Source organism: Onthophagus taurus, chromosome 5 (genome assembly GCF_036711975.1).
Source record: "Onthophagus taurus isolate NC chromosome 5, IU_Otau_3.0, whole genome shotgun sequence".
In the NCBI taxonomy this organism is placed as follows: Eukaryota; Metazoa; Arthropoda; class Insecta; order Coleoptera; family Scarabaeidae; genus Onthophagus; species Onthophagus taurus.
Genome location: NC_091970.1, coordinates 7,205,437 through 7,226,344, shown reverse-complemented (window position 1 = coordinate 7,226,344; position 20,908 = coordinate 7,205,437). Strand labels below are relative to the sequence as shown.

Below are 20,908 nucleotides of genomic sequence, written 5' to 3'. Positions count from 1 at the left end.
GAAATTGAAACTATTTATAAAAGAAAGTGTGCCCTTTTTAATGCAAAAATCCGATTTTGAAAATATCATTTAGTTTTTGAGATAATAAATCTTGAAGTCAACCAAAATTTTCATGATAAGTCACTGTTTTGTTTGTATTTAAAAAATCGCTAAAAATCTATTTCTTGGAACATTAATCTGGAAATTAAAACAACTTATAAAAGAAAGTGTGCCCTTTTTAATGCAAAAATCCGATTTTGAAAATATCATTTAGTTTTTGAGATAATAAGTCTTGAAGTCAACCAAAATTTTCACAAGTTACTATTTTGTGTGTATTTAAAAAATCGCTAAAAATCTATTTCTAGAATATTAACTTGGAAATTAAAACCACTTGTAAACGAAAGTGTGCCCTTTTTAATGCAATAATCCGATTTTGAAACTATCATTTAGTTTTTGAGATAATAAGTCTTGAAGTCAACCAAAATTTTCACAAGTTACTATTTTCTTTGTATTTAAAAAATCGCTAAAAATCTATTTCTTGGACATTAATTTGGAAATTGAAAACACTTATAAAAGAAAGTGTGCCCTTTTTAATGCAAAAATCCGATTTTGAAAATATCATTTAGTTTTTGAGATAACAAGTCTTAAAGTTTACCAAAATTTTCGTGATAACTCACTGTTTTCTTTGTATTTAAAAAATCGCTAAAAATCTATTTCTTGGACATTAATTTGGAAATTGAAAACACTTATAAAAGAAAGTGTGCCCTTTTTAATGCAATAATTAGATTTTAAAAATATCATTTAGTTTTTGAGATAATACGTCTTGAATTCAACCAAAATTTTCATGATAAATCACCGTTTCCTTTGTAATTAAAAAATCGCTAAAAATTTATTTCTTGGAGCATTAATCTGAAAATTGAAAGAATTTATAAAAGGAAGTGTGCCCTTTTTAATGCAAAAATCCGATTTTGAAAATATCATTTAGTTTTTGTGATAATAAGTCTTGAAATCAACCAAAATTATCGTGATAAGTCATTGTATTCTTTGTGCTAAAAATCTATTTACTGGAACATTAATCTGGCAATTGAAACCACTTATAAAAGAAAGCGTGCGCTTTTTAATGCAACAATCCGATTTTGAAAATACCATTTAGTTTTTGAGATAATCAGTATTGAAGTTAACCAAAATTGTCAAAGTTAAGCATTTTAAAAAAATCGTTAGAAATCCATTTTTTATACAAATCCCTCTGAAAGTTATGTCACTTATAAAGAAAAGTCTTGTCTCTTTAATGAAAAACTCCGCTTTTGAAAATATTATTCAGTTTTTGAGATAATCATTTTTAAACTGGTGGACTCAAATTACTCAATAACACTTTATTTACAAAGTACTAATTTACAAAAGAATGTTTTAATACAATTTTTTTTCAATAAAACCGTCTTTTTGGCAGCATGTTTTAGCCGGCTACTCTAACGTATAAATACAAAAAAAAATAAATATAGCTATATAAATACAGATTTAAAAGTTTCAAGTCAGTCCGATCCAAAATTTTTAACCATTCCTCCTTTTCACGTTATTAAAATCCATTTGATTCGGTAATTCGTCCGAAATTTCCCCATAACTTACATTAGACATTAACATTTCATCTAATTGATCCCCCCGAATAGATTTTTCATTCAATTTTTTCCTCAAAAACCTGAAAGAAAATTTTATTAATAAATTTAATTTATTGATTTAAATTACTTACTTTATTTCACTTGGAACCACTTCAATTCGAACAATTTTAGTTCCATCTAAATCGGGTAATAATAAATTTTTTTCATCTTCTTTAGCATCTTTACCTTCCAATTTAAACCCACTCGATTTTACCGAATAAATTTTTACTAAATTTACATCTTTCGTTTTTAATTTATTCGGCAACAATTCCGATTTAAAATCTAATTTATTATCAATTTTTTGTTTCTTATTAACGTTATTAATTAGAATTAAATTTTGTGTGGGTTTTTTTAGGATCGTTGTGTAAACATCATCAATTGGATCTTTTGCATAAATTGGTCTATTATTATTGTTGTTATTAACAAATTGAGGATTAAATAAATAATTGGGTGATTTCGTGGTGAATTTAAAATTAGAAAATTGAGGTCGATCGGTTGGAAAATTTTGGAAATTCGTTTTTTTAGTGGTAAAGTCCTCGTTAATCTCGTCATAACCAACATCTTGTACGTAATTTCTCGTCGTCGAAGTAAATTTATTTTGATTCGATGAAATAAAAATCGGCACGTCGTAAAAGTCTTTAATAGAAGTCGTCGTCGTCTTTTTGAGTTGATACCCGGTCACAAAATAATTCGGTTTTGAAGTCGTCGTTTTTGTATTAATCAAATAAATCGGATTATTGTTTAATTTTTTGGTGGTTTGGTACAAAAAGGAAAGTCGATTTGGGTCGTAATTCGCGCATGGTTTGTTTTGGTCGCAATTTTTGTCGAAATAAAGTCTGTCAGTCAAATAAGTCTCGTCTTTGTCTAAATAAAACGTGGGATCGTCTAAAAATGGTCTCTTCTCGTCTTTTATGTAAAGTCTGTCGGTGTGTAAAGGTCGTTTTTGAATGTTATTATTGTTTAATTGTGGTTTGGAGGGTTCAAAATTACCCCCTAATACATAATTAATGTTAACGTTAACTTGATAGTTAGGTTTTTCTTTGAACTCTTTTTGAGCGTTGTTAACTAAATCGTTTTTGTTATCATTTTTTGATGAATTATGAATTAATAATGGAATTAATGTTAATTTATCTTCTTCATCTTTCAATTTTACTTCTAATTCTTGCGTTTGAGTAGCAATTTTTGGCTTTTTAGTTGAACTTTTTTTCTTTTTTATTGGCTTCCTTCGGTGTTCCTCATAATCATAAGAATCGTCGTAATAATCCTCGATGGTGTCAATGATATACTCCCCAATACTCCTCGCTTTATCTTTATGACCCAAATTCCTCTTAAATGTTAATCGATTCTCATCGAATTCACTAAAATCTCGCCAATACTCCAAATTTAGCCCGTTAGAAACAATTTCATCGCAAGATATCCTCGGATTTTTATCATCATCAGCCAACAAAAAGACAAAATTTTGAATCGAATCAACACTTTTAAGCACGCCACATAAAATTTCCGCCAAAGAAACCTTCCTAATCTCGTTTAATTGCTCCAAATTAAACGAGGACTCAAATCCGGCATTTTCGTACCAAAATCGATCCCCTTTTCGGTAATTCAAGAACTGTTGGGCCACTATACAAGCAAAAACCGGCCCAATTAGCCCCCCCCGAACCGATTTTTCCGATAACCCCCCCGTATAAAGATCGATATCATCAACATCCTCAAATAACAGCTTAAATTTAACCGCAGTTTCCTTCGGGATTACTTTCCCCAAATCCAAAAACGTTTTTAAAGGCGTCAACCCACAAGGAGCCCTCCAAGACGTGTAAGGGGGCAACCCATGATCTCGCCCCCTTTGAACATTAACCGAAGCCAAATCAACCCCAAACGCCCCACCCGGACTTTGAAATAAATGCCTGGTTAACTCCTCACTTATAAATTCATCCCTAACTTGAGAAGGTTGATTAATTACCCCCAAAATAATCCGGTGCAAAGAACCCGGCGTTAAAGTATCCCGAAAATTCGTCACTTCCTCGTGAAGCGAAACATCTAAAAAAAGAAATTAATAAAACCAATCCAATTTAATCAAAAATAATTACTCTCAAAAACCATCCTATCCCTTAAAATCGAATTAGGCACCAAACTATGCCCGAATCGAAACGCAGCGGTCGAAAACTCATTCGAAGTCGTTGGATTAACACTCTCATCATAACCCCCATAAAAACCATCCCTCAACAACTTCAATTCAAACAACTCAATCACTTCGCTCCCTAAAACGATCGGGAGAAACTCCCTATAAGTAATATGTTGGATTAAAGCAGCTATTATTCTTCGAGTTTCTTGGTAAATCTTCTCATCGCTCCAATGCGGGTTAAACTCAGCTAATTCTTCGGCGATTTTGTTATGGAATTTAACCCAAATTGTGTGTAACGCCGTTAAAGCGGGTTGCTCGCTGAATCTTTTATCCCCCGATGAAAAGCAACTTGAAGAAATCGCCCCAAAATGGCAATTCTTATTTTGATTCCCAAAAATTAATTGTCCCCTTTTAAGCGTTCTTAATGATTCTGCATTATTGACGTCACTTCCGTAAATCATTGATGCGTCAATAAACGATGTCGCTTGGTTGATTTGTTCTCTCCAACCCAATTTGCAATTAATTCGCGTTGCTGGCGCGCTTCGTACGAATTCCATGCATCTCACGCCGAATTTGTTGAAGAAAACGTCGGTTTCCGGTACGGAAATTGGCATACATTCGGGATGCTACAAAAAAACGATTTGTTTTGGATTAAAATGTTTTCTTTATTTACCATAAATTCGAACGGAAGAATCCCGGAGCCACCAGGAAGACAACATCTTGGAATTGAGGTGTTAAAAGCTCGCGAAGAAACCGTTGAGGTTATATCGTGATCTAAAAATTGGCCCCATTGCATTAACATTAACGATAAAGTTGGAGTTTCAATGTTGCGTTGTTGGTGGATGTTGGTGCTTATTAATCGTGGGGATGGTAAAGGTGATCCGAATATTGAACGTCTTTCACTTTGAATGCCTATAATAAACGAATAAAAAATTATTAAAAAAAAGGCGACTCCATCAGATAACGTTATTGAGAGTGATTATATCCTAGACAGACTAAATCCAATCCAAAATATATTGACAAGAAGTATAATTGGAATCAGTGAGTGTTTTCTCAAATTTGATATGATGTAAGCAAGAATTGCACACTAGAAATTGGGAATGATGAACTATTTGGATTTATTGCAATCAATGATTTGGAGATGAGTCCAATAACTCCAATTTTGAAGTGAAGACGATTCTGGAGTCTTCTAGCCCAAGGCTTTGCGCAATATATTAATATTGAGTTAATATTGAGTTGCTCTAATAAGACTTGCACTTTTGTTATCACAAAAAAACTTTTATAACAAAAATTGTAGAAAATCTTATTCTTAGTAATATTATTCTTTTGCACTTTTGCTCAGAAATGCATAGATATTGAGAAAAATACGAAAATATGAAAATTTGATGAATTTCGTTATTTCACACGTCGGTAATGGAAGCACTTTAGAAACGGATCATGTTACAAAAAAAATTTTACAACAAAAGTTGTAGACAATTTTATAGTTAGCAATATTGCTCTTCTGTACTTTTGCTCTGAAATGCATAGATATTAAGAAAAATGCGAAAATATGAGAATTTGATGAATTTCGTTATTTCACACGTCGGTAATGGTAGCACTTTAGAAACGGAGCATGTTACAAAAAAACTTTTACAACAAAAATTGTAGAAAATCTTATACTTAGCAATATTGCTCTCTTGCATTTTTGCTCTGAAATGCATTGATATTGAGAAAAATACGAAAATATGAAAATTTGATGAATTGCGTTATTTTACTAGTTGGTAATGGTAGCACTTGAGAAACGGAGCATGTTACAAAAAAACTTTTAATACAAAAGTTGTAGAAAATCTAATACTTAGCAATATTGCTCTCTTGCACTTTTGCTCTGAAATGCATGGATATTGAGAAAAATACGAAAATATGAAAATTTGATAAATTTCGTTATTTCACTCGTTGGTAATGGTAGCACTTTAGAAACGGAGCATGTTACAAAAAAACTTTTACAACAAAAATTGTAGAAAATCTTATACTTAGCAATATTGCTCTCTTGCACTTTTGCTCTGAAATGCATTGATATTGAGAAACATACGAAAATATGAAAATTTGATGAATTGCGTTATTTCACTAGTTGGTAATGGTAGCACTTGAGAAACGGAGCATGTTACAAAAAAACTTTTAATACAAAAGTTGTAGAAAATCTAATACTTAGCAATATTGTTCTCTTACAGTTTTGTTCTGAAATGCATAGATATTGAGAAAAATACGAAAATATGAAAATTTGATGAATTTCGTTATTTTACTTGTTCATGGTAACACTTGGGAAATGGAGCATGTTACAAAAAAACTTTTAATACAAAAGTTGTAGAAAATCTAATACTTAGCAATATTGCTCTCTTACAGTTTTGTTCTGAAATGTATAGGTATTGAGAAAAATACGAAAATATGAAAATTTGATGAATTTCGTTATTTTACTTGTTCATAGTAACACTTGGGAAATGGAGCATGTTACAAAAAAACTTTTAGGGTAAAAGTTGTAGCTAATTTTCTTCTTAGCAATATTGCTCTCTTGCACTTTTGCTCTGAATTGCATAGATATTGATAAAAATACGAAAATATGAGAATTTGATGAATTTCGTTATTTCACATGTCAGCAATGGTAGCACTTGAGAAACGGAGCATGTTACAAAAAAACTTTTAGGGTGAAAGTTGTAGATAATTTTCTTCTTAACAATATTGCTCTGTTACACTTTTGCTTTGAAATGCATAGATATTGAGAAAAATATAAAAATATGAAAATTTGATGAATTTCGTTATTTCACTCGTTGGTAATGGTAGCACTTGAGAAACGGAGCATGTTACAAAAAAACTTTTAAAACAAAAATTGTAGAAAACCTTATACTTAACAATATTGTTTTCTTGCACTTGTGCTCTGAAATGCATTGATATTGAGAAAAATACGAAAATATGAAAATTTTATGAATTGCGTTATTTCACTAGTTGGTAATGGTAGCACTTGAGAAACGGAGCATGTTACAAAAAAACTTTTAATACAAAAGTTGTAGACAATCTTATAGTTAGCAATATTGCTCTTCTGTACTTTTGCTCTGAAATGCATAGATATTAAGAAAAATACGAAAATATGAGAATTTGATGAATTTCGTTATTTCACACGTCGGTAATGGTAGCACTTTAGAAACGGAGCATGTTACAAAAAAACTTTTAATACAAAAGTTGTAGAAAATCTAATACTTAGCAATATTGCTCTCTTGCACTATTGCTCTGAAATGCATTGATATTGAGAAAAATACGAAAATATGAAAATTGGATGAATTTCGTTATTTTACTCGTTCATGGTAACACTTGGGAAACGGAGCAAGTTGCAAAAAAACTTTTGGAACAATAGTTATAGCAAATTTTATTCTAAACAATATTGACCTATTGCACTTTTACTCTTAGATGCATAGGTATTGAGAAAAATACGAAAATATGAAAATTTGATGAATTTCGTTATTTCACTCGTGGGTAATGGTAGCAATTGAGAAACGGAGCATATTGCAAAAAAACTTTTAAGGCGAAAGTTGTAGCTAATTTTCTTCTTAGCAATATTGATCTCTTGCACTTTTGCGCTGAAATGCATAGATATCGAGAAAAATACGAAAATATGAGAATTTGATGAATTTCGTTATTTCACTCGTTGGTAATGATAGCACTTGAGAAACGGAGCATGTTACAAAAAAGCTTTTAGAACAAAAGTTGTAGCTAATTTTATTACTAACAATATTGCTCTATTGCACTTTTGCTCTCAGATGCATAGATATCGAGAAAAATACAAAAATATGTAAATTTGATGAATTTCGTTATTTTATTCGTTATTAATGGTAGCATTTAAGAAACAGAGCATGTTACAAAAAAACTTTCTGAACGAAAGTTGTAGCTAATTTTCTTCTTAGCAATATGGCTCTCTTGCACTTTTGTTCTTAGATGCCTCAATATGAAGAAAAATGCGAAAATATGAAAATTTTATCGGTTTCTTAATTCCGGTATCATTTTTAACGCAGATAAAAGTGAATTTGAAGTAAAACAAAGCAATTTCATCAAAATCTAATGAGCTGCTAGAACAATATTCAGATAGTAGATCTACAAACTCAGATTCAGAAAAAGTTATTTGATTTAGCTGATTTTTGATAACAAATTTTTTGAAAATTAATTACTAATAATTAAAAAAAATATATTTACCATCATCATAAACTGGAGGAAGAAATCGTTGAAGCGGTGATAACGCAGTTCCTAATCGTGGAAATTTAAGATTGTTACAACTTCCATCCGCCGTTCGATATCGTTTCGAAGCCAATCCGCATCTTGGAACCGCTTTGAACGGACATTGTTCGTCAAGGATGACATTGGTTAAATCTTGGAGATCTTCGTTTTGTCTACTGAGTTGAAGCGGGTTTCTGTAGCAACAGAATGGTTTTGTTGAGAAACTGAGAGCTTTCGCGGCTTTCTAAACCTATAAATATGAACTCGAAATCCCCCTACTTTCAAAACTACAAACGAACGAAACGACAACTTTCTCATCTCGATTTTACAAGATATAAACGTTTGCAATGAACGTTTATGTCAAGGTTTTCTCTTTGACGGAATTCACGGAATGTCTCACTCGTTAAATTATTAACGGAAATGGAAAAGAAATTTTCTCGGCAAGAAACAACATTTTTTTTAACTGTAATAAGGAAGTTATTATTTAAATTGTTTCAATTAAAGTTAATAAGTTATGGTTTATGTTTAAATAAATTTAAATATTAAAATCGATTCGTTTCAAATCGATATTTTGATTCGATTCGTTTGTAATGTTATTATTTCTTAATCCTTTTCGAATTAAGTTAGGTTTTTTACCTTTGCGCCAAGCGTAACGTTGCTTGAACGGTTGCAAATCCGTATTTCGATTGCAAAGTGGCTTTGATGTTTGGTGCTTTAAAGGTTGCAAGTTTTGCTGCGGGTTCGGTTGGATCTAAATAGAAACCTTCCAAAAACAAATATAAAAGTATAAAAAAACTTTATCAATTTGTTTCTTACCCATTTTATAAAGGAGAGGTTCTTTAACATTATAAAGTTCTTGCATCACATTAAATCCTTCTAAAACAGCGTCGTTTATTTCAGTTTTATCGTCAAAAAAATCTTGATCTTTGTTTTCTAATGCGTCAGTAAAATTTTTAAGTAAGTCTGTAGTCTTTGATTCCGTCAGTTTTGTATTTGTAAGGTCATTATTCATTGTAAGTGCCAATATTAAAATTATCGAAGATCTAAAAACAAATAATTAATGATAATTACAAAAAAAAATTAGATTAGATTAAATATCACTTCATTTCTTCAACCAAAAACGTTTTCTTAACACCAACTCAGAATATTACACTCTTACAACTAAAACTTGATCGTTGACCAGGTATCCGCGAGCCCGTTTCATGAAGAAGAACAGTTAATCCTAAATTATACCTCAATAGCCCCAGGCTAAGTTGTTTTTGCTTTCTTGATGATTAACTTTTTTTTCTTCGTATAAAAAAATTTATAAGAAATTTTAGAGTAATTCATCATTAGGACACATATATTTACAATATAATCTAAACAAAAATGAAGCACTGCAATGTAGAACTAATCAAAATGCACTGATTTCAAGAATAATCAGTATCTTTGATGCATTTTCTTCATCACTTTAGATTTCCTCTAAAGTTAAACACTCGAGAAACGGAGCATGCTATAAAAAAACTTTTCAAACAATAGTCATTGCAAATTTTATTATTAACAATATTGCTCTCTTACACTTTTGCTTTTAGATAAGCCAATAACAAGAAAAATATAAAAATATGAAAATTCGACAAATTTGTTGCTTTTTCAAGTTGTTAGTAGTAGCACTTGAGAAACGGAGCATATTACAAAAAAACTTTTGGAACAAAAGTTGTAGAAAATTTTATTCCTAACAATATTGCTCTCTTGCACTTTTGCTCTGAAATGCATAGATATCGAGAAAACTACTAAAATATGAGAATTTGAAGAATTTCGTGATTTCATTATGTGTCAATGGTAACATTCGGGAATCGGAGTATGTTATAAAAGAACTTTTAGAATAAAAGTTGTAGCAAATTTTATTCCTAACAATATTGCTCTCTTGCACTTTTGCTCTCAGATGCATAGATATCGAGAAAACTACTAAAATATGAAAATTTGAAGAATTTCGTTATTTCACTATGTGTCAATGGTAACATTCGAGAATCGGAGCATGTTATAAAAGAACTTTTAGAACAAAAGTTATAGCAAATTTTATTCCTAACAATATTGCTCTCTTGCACTTTTGCTCTCAGATGCATAGATATCGAGAAAACTACTAAAATATGAAAATTTAAAAAATTTCGTTATTTCACTATGTGTCAATGGTAACATTCGGGAATCGGAGCATGTTATAAAAGAACTTTTAGAACAAAAGTTATAGCAAATTTTATACCTAACAATATTGCTCTATTGCATTTTTGCTTTCAGATGCATAGATATCGAGAAAACTACTAAAATATGAAAATTTAAAAAATTTCGTTATTTCACTATGTGTCAATGGTAACATTCGGGAATCGGAGCATGTTATAAAAGAACTTTTAGAACAAAAGTTATAGCAAATTTTATACCTAACAATATTGCTCTATTGCATTTTTGCTTTCAGATGCATAGATATCGAGAAAACTACTAAAATATGAAAATTTAAAAAATTTCGTTATTTCACTATGTGTCAATGGTAACATTCGGGAATCGGAGCATGTTATAAAAGAACTTTTAGAACAAAAGTTATAGCAAATTTTATACCTAACAATATTGCTCTATTGCATTTTTGCTCTCAGATGCATAAATATCGAGAAAACTATTAAAATATGAAAATTTGAAGAAGATCGTTATTTCACTATGTGTTAATGGTAAAACCCGGAATTCAGAGCATATTACAAAAAAAGTTTTGGAACAAAAGTTATAGCAAATTTTATTCCTAACAATATTGCTCTCTTGCACTTTTGCTCGTAGATGCATAGATATCGAGAAAACTACTAAAATATGAAAATTTTAAGAATTTCGTGATTTCATTATGTGTCAATAGTAACATTCGGGAATCGGAGTATGTTATAAAAGAACTTTTAGAATAAAAGTTGTAGCAAATTTTATACCTAACAATATTGCTCTATTGCATTTTTGCTCTCAGATGCATAAATATCGAGAAAACTATTAAAATATGAAAATTTGAAGAAGATCGTTATTTCACTATGTGTCAATGGTAAAACCCGGAATTCAGAGCATATTACAAAAAAAGTTTTGGAACAAAAGTTATAGCAAATTTTATTCCTAACAATATTGCTTTCTTGTACTTTTGCTCGTAGATGCATAGATATCGAGAAAACTACTAAAATATGAAAATTTGAAGAATTTCGTGATTTCATTATGTGTCAATGGTAACATTCGGGAATCGGAGTATGTTATAAAAGAACTTTTAGAATAAAAGTTGTAGCAAATTTTATTCCTAACAATATTGCTCTCTTGCACTTTTGCTCGTAGATGCATAGATATCGAGAAAACTACTAAAATATGAAAATTTGAAGAATTTCGTTATTTCACTATGTGTCAATGGTAACATTCGAGAATCGGAGCATGTTATAAAAGAACTTTTAGAACAAAAGTTATAGCAAATTCTATTCCTAACAATATTGCTCTCTTGCACTTTTGCTCTCAGATACATAGATATCGAGAAAACTACTAAAATATGAAAATTTAAAAAATTCGTTATTTCACTATGTGTCAATGGTAACATTCGGGAATCGGAGCATGTTATAAAAGAACTTTTAGAACAAAAGTTATAGCAAATTTTATACCTAACAATATTGCTCTATTGCATTTTTGCTCTCAGATGCATAAATATCGAGAAAACTATTAAAATATGAAAATTTGAAGAAGATCGTTATTTCACTATGTGTCAATGGTAAAACCCGGAATTCAGAGCATATTACAAAAAAAGTTTTGGAACAAAAGTTATAGCAAATTTTATTCCTAACAATATTGCTCTCTTGTACTTTTGCTCGTAGATGCATAGATATCGAGAAAACTACTAAAATATGAAAATTTGAAGAATTTCGTGATTTCATTATGTGTCAATGGTAACATTCGGGAATCGGAGTATGTTATAAAAGAACTTTTAGAATAAAAGTTGTAGCAAATTTTATTCCTAACAATATTGCTCTCTTGCACTTTTGCTCGTAGATGCATAGATATCGAGAAAACTACTAAAATATGAAAATTTGAAGAATTTCGTTATTTCACTATGTGTCAATGGTAACATTCGAGAATCGGAGCATGTTATAAAAGAACTTTTAGAACAAAAGTTATAGCAAATTCTATTCCTAACAATATTGCTCTATTGCATTTTTGTTCTCAGATGCATAAATATCGAGAAAACTATTAAAATATGAAAATTTGAAGAAGATCGTTATTTCACTATGTGTCAATGGTAAAACCCGGAATTCAGAGCATATTACAAAAAAAGTTTTTGAACAAAAGTTATAGCAAATTTTATTCCTAACAATATTGCTCTCTTGCACTTTTGCTCGTAGATGCATAGATATCGAGAAAACTATTAAAATATGAAAATTTGAAGAAGTTCGTTATTTTACTCGTTATTAATGGCTACACTTGAGAAACGGAGCATGTTACAAAAAAACTTTTGGAACGAAAGTTGTAGTTAATTTTATTCTTAGCAATATTGGTCTCTTATACTTTTGCTCTTAGATGCGTCAATTTCAAGAAAACGATGCCTATTTCTATGCCTAAAAATACATGGTTAAGTCACAATTTCTTCTACATGCAGCGAAAGCATAGAAACTTTATTGAGCCTAAATGTTGACTAAAGAGGAACCTAAGCAACCCAACCCAATCCAAGTCAAACCAACCCAACAGAAACTAAGAAAAACCTGAAAAATTGTTGAAAATGTTTTATCTTTTGAAAAAAGAGCTTTCTTAGAGAGCTTTAAATCATACATTAACTCTGGTAGATTAAGTTTATAAAAGATTGATGACAGTTTTTAGATGAGATAAGTCCACTAAAAGTTTAGAAAGTTAAATAAGCAGTTTTTCAAAACGAGGTTACGTCGAATTGCTCGACACTTGAGGTTGTAATGGAATTGCCACATCAAATTTAATTGAGAACAAATCAAACCTGCTTTTCTTGAATTGAACGATACTTGGTTGTTTGCGGATTACCAAGTAGATCTTATATAGTAGAACGTGAATTATGCAGTGAGTTACGTAGTAAGTAATAAGCATTTTTTAGCAACTTCAAATCTTTTGCAAGCAGTTTCTAGTCTTCTGCCAACAATATTTAGTCTTTTCAAGTAGAATGGAGACTTCTGACAATAGTATCTAGTCTTCTATGAGCAGTATCTAGTTTTTATTTAGCAGTATTTAGTCCTTTCAAGCAGAATAGCCTATTTTACCACAAGCAATATTTAGAAACTACACTGGTGTTCTATTTTGATATAGTATTAAAACAGGAAGTGATACTTGTGATTATATTAAAATAATATTACCTTTTTTTAAATTCTTTTATTTTCCCTAGCAGCTTTCTCGTCTTGTTGAAGTTTAGCGATAGCTTGAACGGGTCCAAATAAAACCTTGGCGGTAACTTGAACCCCAAAAGATTTCGCCGCACTTTTCGGATCGTTTCCATTTGGAATATCCTTATCCATCGACGCCGTGTACCGATTGTTGTTGATGTCCTTAACCGTGCAAGATCTGCAGTTATCCCTCATCGTGAAGGACCTTTTCAATAATAATCGCCCTGACATTTCAAATTAAAAAGCGAACGAGGCAAAAAAAACTATTTTACGTTTAAATCCGTTTGCTAAAGTGCGATAATTACTTTTTGAATAAATGAATAATATTAAAATCGAACGGAAAAAAAGAACTGGTTCGTGAAAGTTGAAAGTTTCAAATCAAAAATGCTAAAATTAATTTATTAAAAAGAATATATTAAAAAGAAAACTTACCGTGGAAATTTCTTTTTTTCTTTTTTCTTTTAGGGTTTTGTTGAGATTGAGTCGAGTGGTTTTAAGGGTGCATGATTAATTTTTAATTAAGGGATTTTTTTGAGGAGAAGTTCTTGAAAGGTGTCTTAAACACAGGAGTTAGCACAGCGCCGTCTGTCGACGGCACGACACACTGACTGAATGACCAAGTTCCTGCGAACTTGCGGCTCACTTTAAGACTTTGCACTTTCTCTACTGTGTATTTCGAACGCGTGACTTAATGTTGAAGAAGAAGAGGGTGTAAAGATGGTGAAAGGTCGTTTAAAAAAATTTCAAATAATTAGATTTAGATCCTTTTTAATAAGCCTAAATTAAAGGGTATTATAACAAATAGAAAACTAGGAATAAAACGATGATTTTCCGAGCTATTGGTTCGTAAAGTGCGTTGTAATCGAGTCGAAACGAAATGGTTAATAAATGGGTAAGTGAACCATCGGAAAGGAAAAGAAAGTGCGACCTATTTCCGAAGTAAAATTCTCTTTCGCTCGTTCAGCGAAAGAGAGGTGACTTTCCCTTTGAAAATTACTCGAATTAATAATAATGATAATTATAAAGGAAATAAAGAGTAATTTATTAAATATTTTTTTATTACAACATCTTTTATTTTAAAAAATGAATACAAATTAGGAATTAAATAAGGATAAAGTGACCTCGAACCCGGATGACGGTGTCTTTATGGTGGGGCTGGCAATATGACCTACTGCGTTGACCGAATGAGCCACTTTCCAATGAAACGAAGCTACACACAATACTTTTTAAAATAAAAATTGTTTTCCTCAAAAAAATAAATAAAACTTCCTCTTTAAATTTATTTAAACAGATACGAATTTCAAATTTTTGACTCTAGAATCGTCCAACCTTAAATGTTCCTTAATAACTAGATAATATAATACTTTTTCTGGTCTAAATTATGCCTAAATGCATAGGGATGCGATGCATTAGATTTCAATTTGAATTGACCATAAAAACATATAATTTCCAATTTGTGGAAAGGTTTTTCTATAACCTATCCTCATATTCTATATTATATATGTCTTTTATTAGCAGAATCTAGTCTGTTTTAGCAACTTCAAATATTCTGGAAGCAGTTTTTAGTCTTCTGCTAACAACATCTAGCATACTTTTAGCAGTAGTAATAACTAGATGAGGAGATTTGATCCATATCGAGCAGTCATTTTATATAATAATATAATACGTTTTCAGGCCACTCTATTTAATGTCTAGCCGGTTTCAGGTTACGCCATCATCAAAGACTTTAAGATAATATCATTAAATTTTAACATTTAAAATCAGCGATTTTTAAAAATTGATATAAAATTAATTTTTGACCCTGGAAAGTTCAAATTTGGTATAAACCAACCTCAAACGTTCCTTAATAACCTCAAATAATTTCATTAACTAAATCGTAGGAGTTTAGGAGAAAACAATTTTTTTCTTTAACTTCACATTCAAGTAATGTCAAATTCAATGATTGTTTTCTAAAAATAGATATAAAGTTAACTTTTTACTTTGGAAACTTCCAATTTGGTACAACCTAACCTCAAACGTTTCTTAATAACCTCAAACAGTTTCATTTCTTAAATCCTAGCCGTTTAGGAGAAAAATTTTTTTTTCTTTAACCTCACTTTCAAGAAATATCAAATCAAATTAGAAATTTTTAAAAATATTTAAATAATTAATGATTGGCTGTGGAAACTTCAAATTTGGTACAACCTAACCTCAAATGTTCCTTCATAACCTCAAAAAGTTTCATTTCTTAAATCCTAGCCATTTAGGAGAAAACACTTTTTTCTTTAACCTTACTTTCAAGAAACGTTAAATTAAATAAGGCATTTTTAAAAGTATATAAAAAATTAATTTTTGAGCCTGGAAACTTCAAATTTGGTACAACCTAACCTCAAACGTTTCTTAATAACCTCAAAAAGTTTCATTTCTTAAATCCTAGACGTTTAGGAGAAATTATTTTTTTTCTTTAACCTCACCTTCAAGATATGTCAAATTAAATCGATTTTTAAAAGTACATATCTAATTAATTTCTGACTCTGGAAGCTTTAAATTTGGTATAACTTAACCTCAAACGTTCCTTTATAACCTCAAAAACTTTCATTTTTTAAATCCTATGAGTTTAGGAAAAAACTGTTTTTTTCTTTAACTTTACATTCAAATGTTAGCTTTTGACTCTGGAAGCTTTAAATTTGGTATAACTTAACCTCAAATGTTCCTTTATAACCTCAAACAGTTTTATTACTTAAATCCTAGGAGTTTGGAGAAAATAATTTTTTTCTTTAACCTCACATTCAAGAAATGTCAAATTTATTCAGTGATTTATAAAAAAGAGATATAAAGTTAGTTTTTGATATTGAAAGCTTTAAATTTGGTATAATTTAATCTCAAACGTTCCTTAATAACCTCAAAAAGTTTTATTACTTAAATCCTAGGCGTTTAGGAGAAAATAATTTTTTTCTTTAACCTCACATTTAAGAAATGTCAAACTTATACAGTGATTTCTAAAAATCGATATAAAGTTAGCTTTTGACTCTGGAAGCTTTAAATTTGGTATAACTTAACCTCAAATATTCCTTTATAACCTCACAATATTTTATTTCTTAAATTCCAGGCGATTACGAGAAAGCCTTTTTTTCTTTAACCACACTATCAAGAAATGTCAAATTAAATTAGCAATTTTTAAAAATACATAAATAATTAATTTTTGAATCTGGAAACTTTAAATTTGGTACAACCCAACCTCATACGTTCCTTAATAACCTCAAAAAGTTTCATTACTTAAATCCTAGCCGTTTAGGAGAAAACATTCTTTTTCTTTAACCTCACTTCCAAGAAATGTCAAATTAAATAAGCAATTTTTAAAAATACATAAAAAAATCCTTTTTGACCCTGGAAACTTCAAATTTGGTACAACCCAACCTCATACGTTCCTTAATAACCTCAAAAAGTTTCATTACTTAAATCCTAGCCGTTTAGGAGAAAACATTCTTTTTCTTTAACCTCACTTCCAAGAAATGTCAAATTAAATAAGCAATTTTTAAAAATACATAAAAAAATCCTTTTTGACCCTGGAAACTTCAAATTTGGTACAACCCAACCTCATACGTTCCTTAATAACCTCAAAAAGTTTCATTACTTAAATCCTAGCCGTTTAGGAGAAAACATTCTTTTTCTTTAACCCCACTTCCAAGAAATGTCAAATTAAATTAGCAATTTTTAAAAATACATAAAAAATTAATTTTTGAATCTGGAAACTTCAAATTTGGTGCAACCTAACCTCAAACGTTCCTTAATAACCTCAAAAAGTTTCACTACTTAAATCCTAGCCGTTTAGGAGAAAACATTCTTTTTCTTTAACCTCACTTCCAAGAAATGTCAAATTAAATAAGCAGTTTTTAAAAATACATAAAAAATTACTTTTTGACTCTGGAAACTTCAAATTTGGTACAATCCAATCTCAAACGTTCCTTAATAACCTCAGAAAGTTTGATTACTTAAATCCTAGCCGTTTAGGAGAAAACATTCTTTTTCTTTAACCTCACTTCCAAGAAATGTCAAATTAAATAAGCAATTTTTAAAAATACATAAAAAATTCCTTTTTGACCCTGGAAACTTCAAATTTGGTACAACCTAACCTCAAACGTTCCTTAATAACCTCAAAAAGTGTCATTACTTAAATCCTAGCCGTTTAGGAGAAAACATTCTTTTTCTTTAACCTCACTTTCAAGAAATGTCAAATTAAATTAGCAATTTTTAAAAATACATAAAAAATTAATTTTTGAATTTGGAAACTTCAAATTTGGTACAACCCAACCTCATACGTTCCTTAATAACCTCAAAAAGTTTCATTACTTAAATCCTAGCCGTTTAGGAGAAAACATTCTTTTTCTTTAACCTCACTTTCAAGAAATGTCAAATATAATTAGCAATTTTTAAAAATACATAAAAAATTAATTTTTGAATCTGGAAACTTCAAATTTGGTACAACCTAACCTCAAACGTTCCTTAATAACCTCAAAAAGTTTCATTACTTAAATCCTAGCCGTTTAGGAGAAAACATTCTTTTTCTTTAACCTCACTTCCAAGAAATGTCAAATTAAATAAGCAGTTTTTAAAAATACATAAAAAATTACTTTTTGACTCTAGAAACTTCAAATTTGGTACAATCCAATCTCAAACGTTCCTTAATAACCTCAGAAAGTTTGATTACTTAAATCCTAGCCGTTTAGGAGAAAACATTCTTTTTCTTTAACCTCACTTTCAAGAAATGTCAAATTAAATTAGCAATTTTTAAAAATACATAAAAAATTAATTTTTGAATTTGGAAACTTCAAATTTGGTACAACCTAACCTCAAACGTTCCTTAATAACCTCAAAAAGTTTCATTACTTAAATCCTAGCCGTTTAGGAGAAAACATTCTTTTTCTTTAACCTCACTTCCAAGAAATGTCAAATTAAATTAGCAATTTTTAAAAATACATAAAAAATTAATTTTTGAATTTGGAAACTTCAAATTTGGTACAACCTAACCTCAAACGTTCCTTAATAACCTCAAAAAGTTTCATTACTTAAATCCTAGCCGTTTAGGAGAAAACATTCTTTTTCTTTAACCTCACTTCCAAGAAATGTCAAATTAAATAAGCAGTTTTTAAAAATACATACAAAATTGCTTTTTGACTCTGGAAACTTCAAATTTGGTACAATCCAATCTCAAACGTTCCTTAATAACCTCAGAAAGTTTGATTACTTAAATCCTAGCCGTTTAGGAGAAAACATTCTTTTTCTTTAACCTCACTTCCAAGAAATGTCAAATTAAATATGCAATTTTTAAAAATACATAAGAAATTCCTTTTTGGCCCTGGAAACTTCAAATTTGGTACAACCCAACCTCATACGTTCCTTAATAACCTCAAAAAGTTTCATTACTTAAATCCTAGCCGTTTAGGAGAAAACATTCTTTTTCTTTAACCTCACTTCCAAGAAATGTCAAATTAAATTAGCAATTTTTAAAAATAGATAAAAAATTAATTTTTGACTCTGGAAACTTCAAATTTGGTACAATCCAATCTCAAACGTTCCTTAATAACCTCAGAAAGTTTGATTACTTAAATCCTTGCCGTTCAGGAGAAAACACTCTTTTTCTTTAACCTCACTTTCAAGAAATGTCAAATTAAATTAGCAATTTTTAAAATACATAAGAAATTCCTTTTTGACCCTGGAAACTTAAAATTTGGTACAACCCAACCTCATACGTTCCTTAATAACCTCAAAAAGTTTCATTACTTAAATCCTAGCCGTTTAGGAGAAAACATTCTTTTTCTTTAACCTCACTTCCAAGAAATGTCAAATTAAATATGCAATTTTTAAAAATACATAAGAAATTCCTTTTTGACCCTGGAAACTTCAAATTTGGTACAACCCAACCTCATACGTTCCTTAATAACCTCAAAAAGTTTCATTACTTAAATCCTAGCCGTTTAGGAGAAAACATTCTTTTTCTTTAACCTCACTTCCAAGAAATGTCAAATTAAATATGCAATTTTTAAAAATACATAAGAAATTCCTTTTTGGCCCTGGAAACTTCAAATTTGGTACAACCCAACCTCATACGTTCCTTAATAACCTCAAAAAGTTTCATTACTTAAATCCTAGCCGTTTAGGAGAAAACATTCTTTTTCTTTAACCGCACTTCCAAGAAATGTCAAATTAAATTAGCAATTTTTAAAAATACATAAAAAATTAATTTTTGAATTTGGAAACTTCAAATTTGGTACAACCTAACCTCAAACGTTCCTTAATAACCTCAAAAAGTTTCATTACTTAAATCCTAGCCGTTTAGGAGAAAACATTCTTTTTCTTTAACCTCACTTCCAAGAAATGTCAAATTAAATAAGCAGTTTTTAAAAATACATACAAAATTGCTTTTTGACTCTGGAAACTTCAAATTTGGTACAATCCAATCTCAAACGTTCCTTAATAACCTCAGAAAGTTTGATTACTTAAATCCTAGCCGTTTAGGAGAAAACATTCTTTTTCTTTAACCTCACTTCCAAGAAATGTCAAATTAAATATGCAATTTTTAAAAATACATAAGAAATTCCTTTTTGGCCCTGGAAACTTCAAATTTGGTACAACCCAACCTCATACGTTCCTTAATAACCTCAAAAAGTTTCATTACTTAAATCCTAGCCGTTTAGGAGAAAACATTCTTTTTCTTTAACCTCACTTCCAAGAAATGTCAAATTAAATTAGCAATTTTTAAAAATAGATAAAAAATTAATTTTTGACTCTGGAAACTTCAAATTTGGTACAATCCAATCTCAAACGTTCCTTAATAACCTCAGAAAGTTTGATTACTTAAATCCTTGCCGTTCAGGAGAAAACACTCTTTTTCTTTAACCTCACTTTCAAGAAATGTCAAATTAAATTAGCAATTTTTAAAATACATAAGAAATTCCTTTTTGACCCTGGAAACTTAAAATTTGGTACAACCCAACCTCATACGTTCCTTAATAACCTCAAAAAGTTTCATTACTTAAATCCTAGCCGTTTAGGAGAAAACATTCTTTTTCTTTAACCTCACTTCCAAGAAATGTCAAATTAAATATGCAATTTTTAAAAATACATAAGAAATTCCTTTTTGACCCTGGAAACTTCAAATTTGGTACAACCCAACCTCATACGTTCCTTAATAACCTCAAAAAGTTTCATTACTTAAATCCTAGCCGTTTAGGAGAAAACATTCTTTTTCTTTAACCTCACTTTCAAGAAATGTCAAATTAAATTAGCAATTTTTAAAAATAGATAAAAAATTAATTTTTGACTCTGGAAACTTCAAATTTGGTACAACCTAACTCCAAACGTTCCTTAATAACCTCAAAAAGTTTCATTACTTAAATCCTAGCCGTTTAGGAGAAAACATTCTTTTTCTTTAACCTCACTTCCAAGAAATGTCAAATTAAATATGCAATTTTTAAAAATACATAAGAAATTCCTTTTTGACCCTGGAAACTTCAAATTTGGTACAACCCAACCTCATACGTTCCTTAATAACCTCAAAAAGTTTCATTACTTAA

The 20,908-nt window shown here is 29.9% G+C and overlaps 1 protein-coding gene across 2 annotated transcripts; it reads right to left on the bottom strand.

Moving 5' to 3' along the window:
* Nucleotides 1–1,337: 1,337 nt before the first annotated feature.
* LOC111417160 (peroxidasin homolog) lies at nt 1,338–13,970 on the bottom strand. Of its 2 annotated transcripts, none has more exons than XM_071195702.1 (9): nt 13,788–13,970; nt 13,329–13,579; nt 8,803–9,029; nt 8,623–8,749; nt 7,966–8,180; nt 4,424–4,662; nt 3,716–4,376; nt 1,724–3,665; nt 1,338–1,672 (listed from the first exon to the last, which is right to left on the bottom strand). In XM_071195702.1, exons 2-9 carry the CDS (start codon nt 13,466–13,468, stop codon nt 1,528–1,530), a joined length of 3,696 nt encoding a protein of 1,231 aa, XP_071051803.1. In that variant the 5' UTR covers nt 13,469–13,579; nt 13,788–13,970; the 3' UTR covers nt 1,338–1,527. The 2 variants fall into 2 exon arrangements, with proteins under 2 accessions (XP_071051803.1, XP_071051804.1); XM_071195703.1 differs by having other exon boundaries at nt 13,329–13,560.
* Between the last annotated feature and the right edge of the window lie 6,938 nt (nt 13,971–20,908).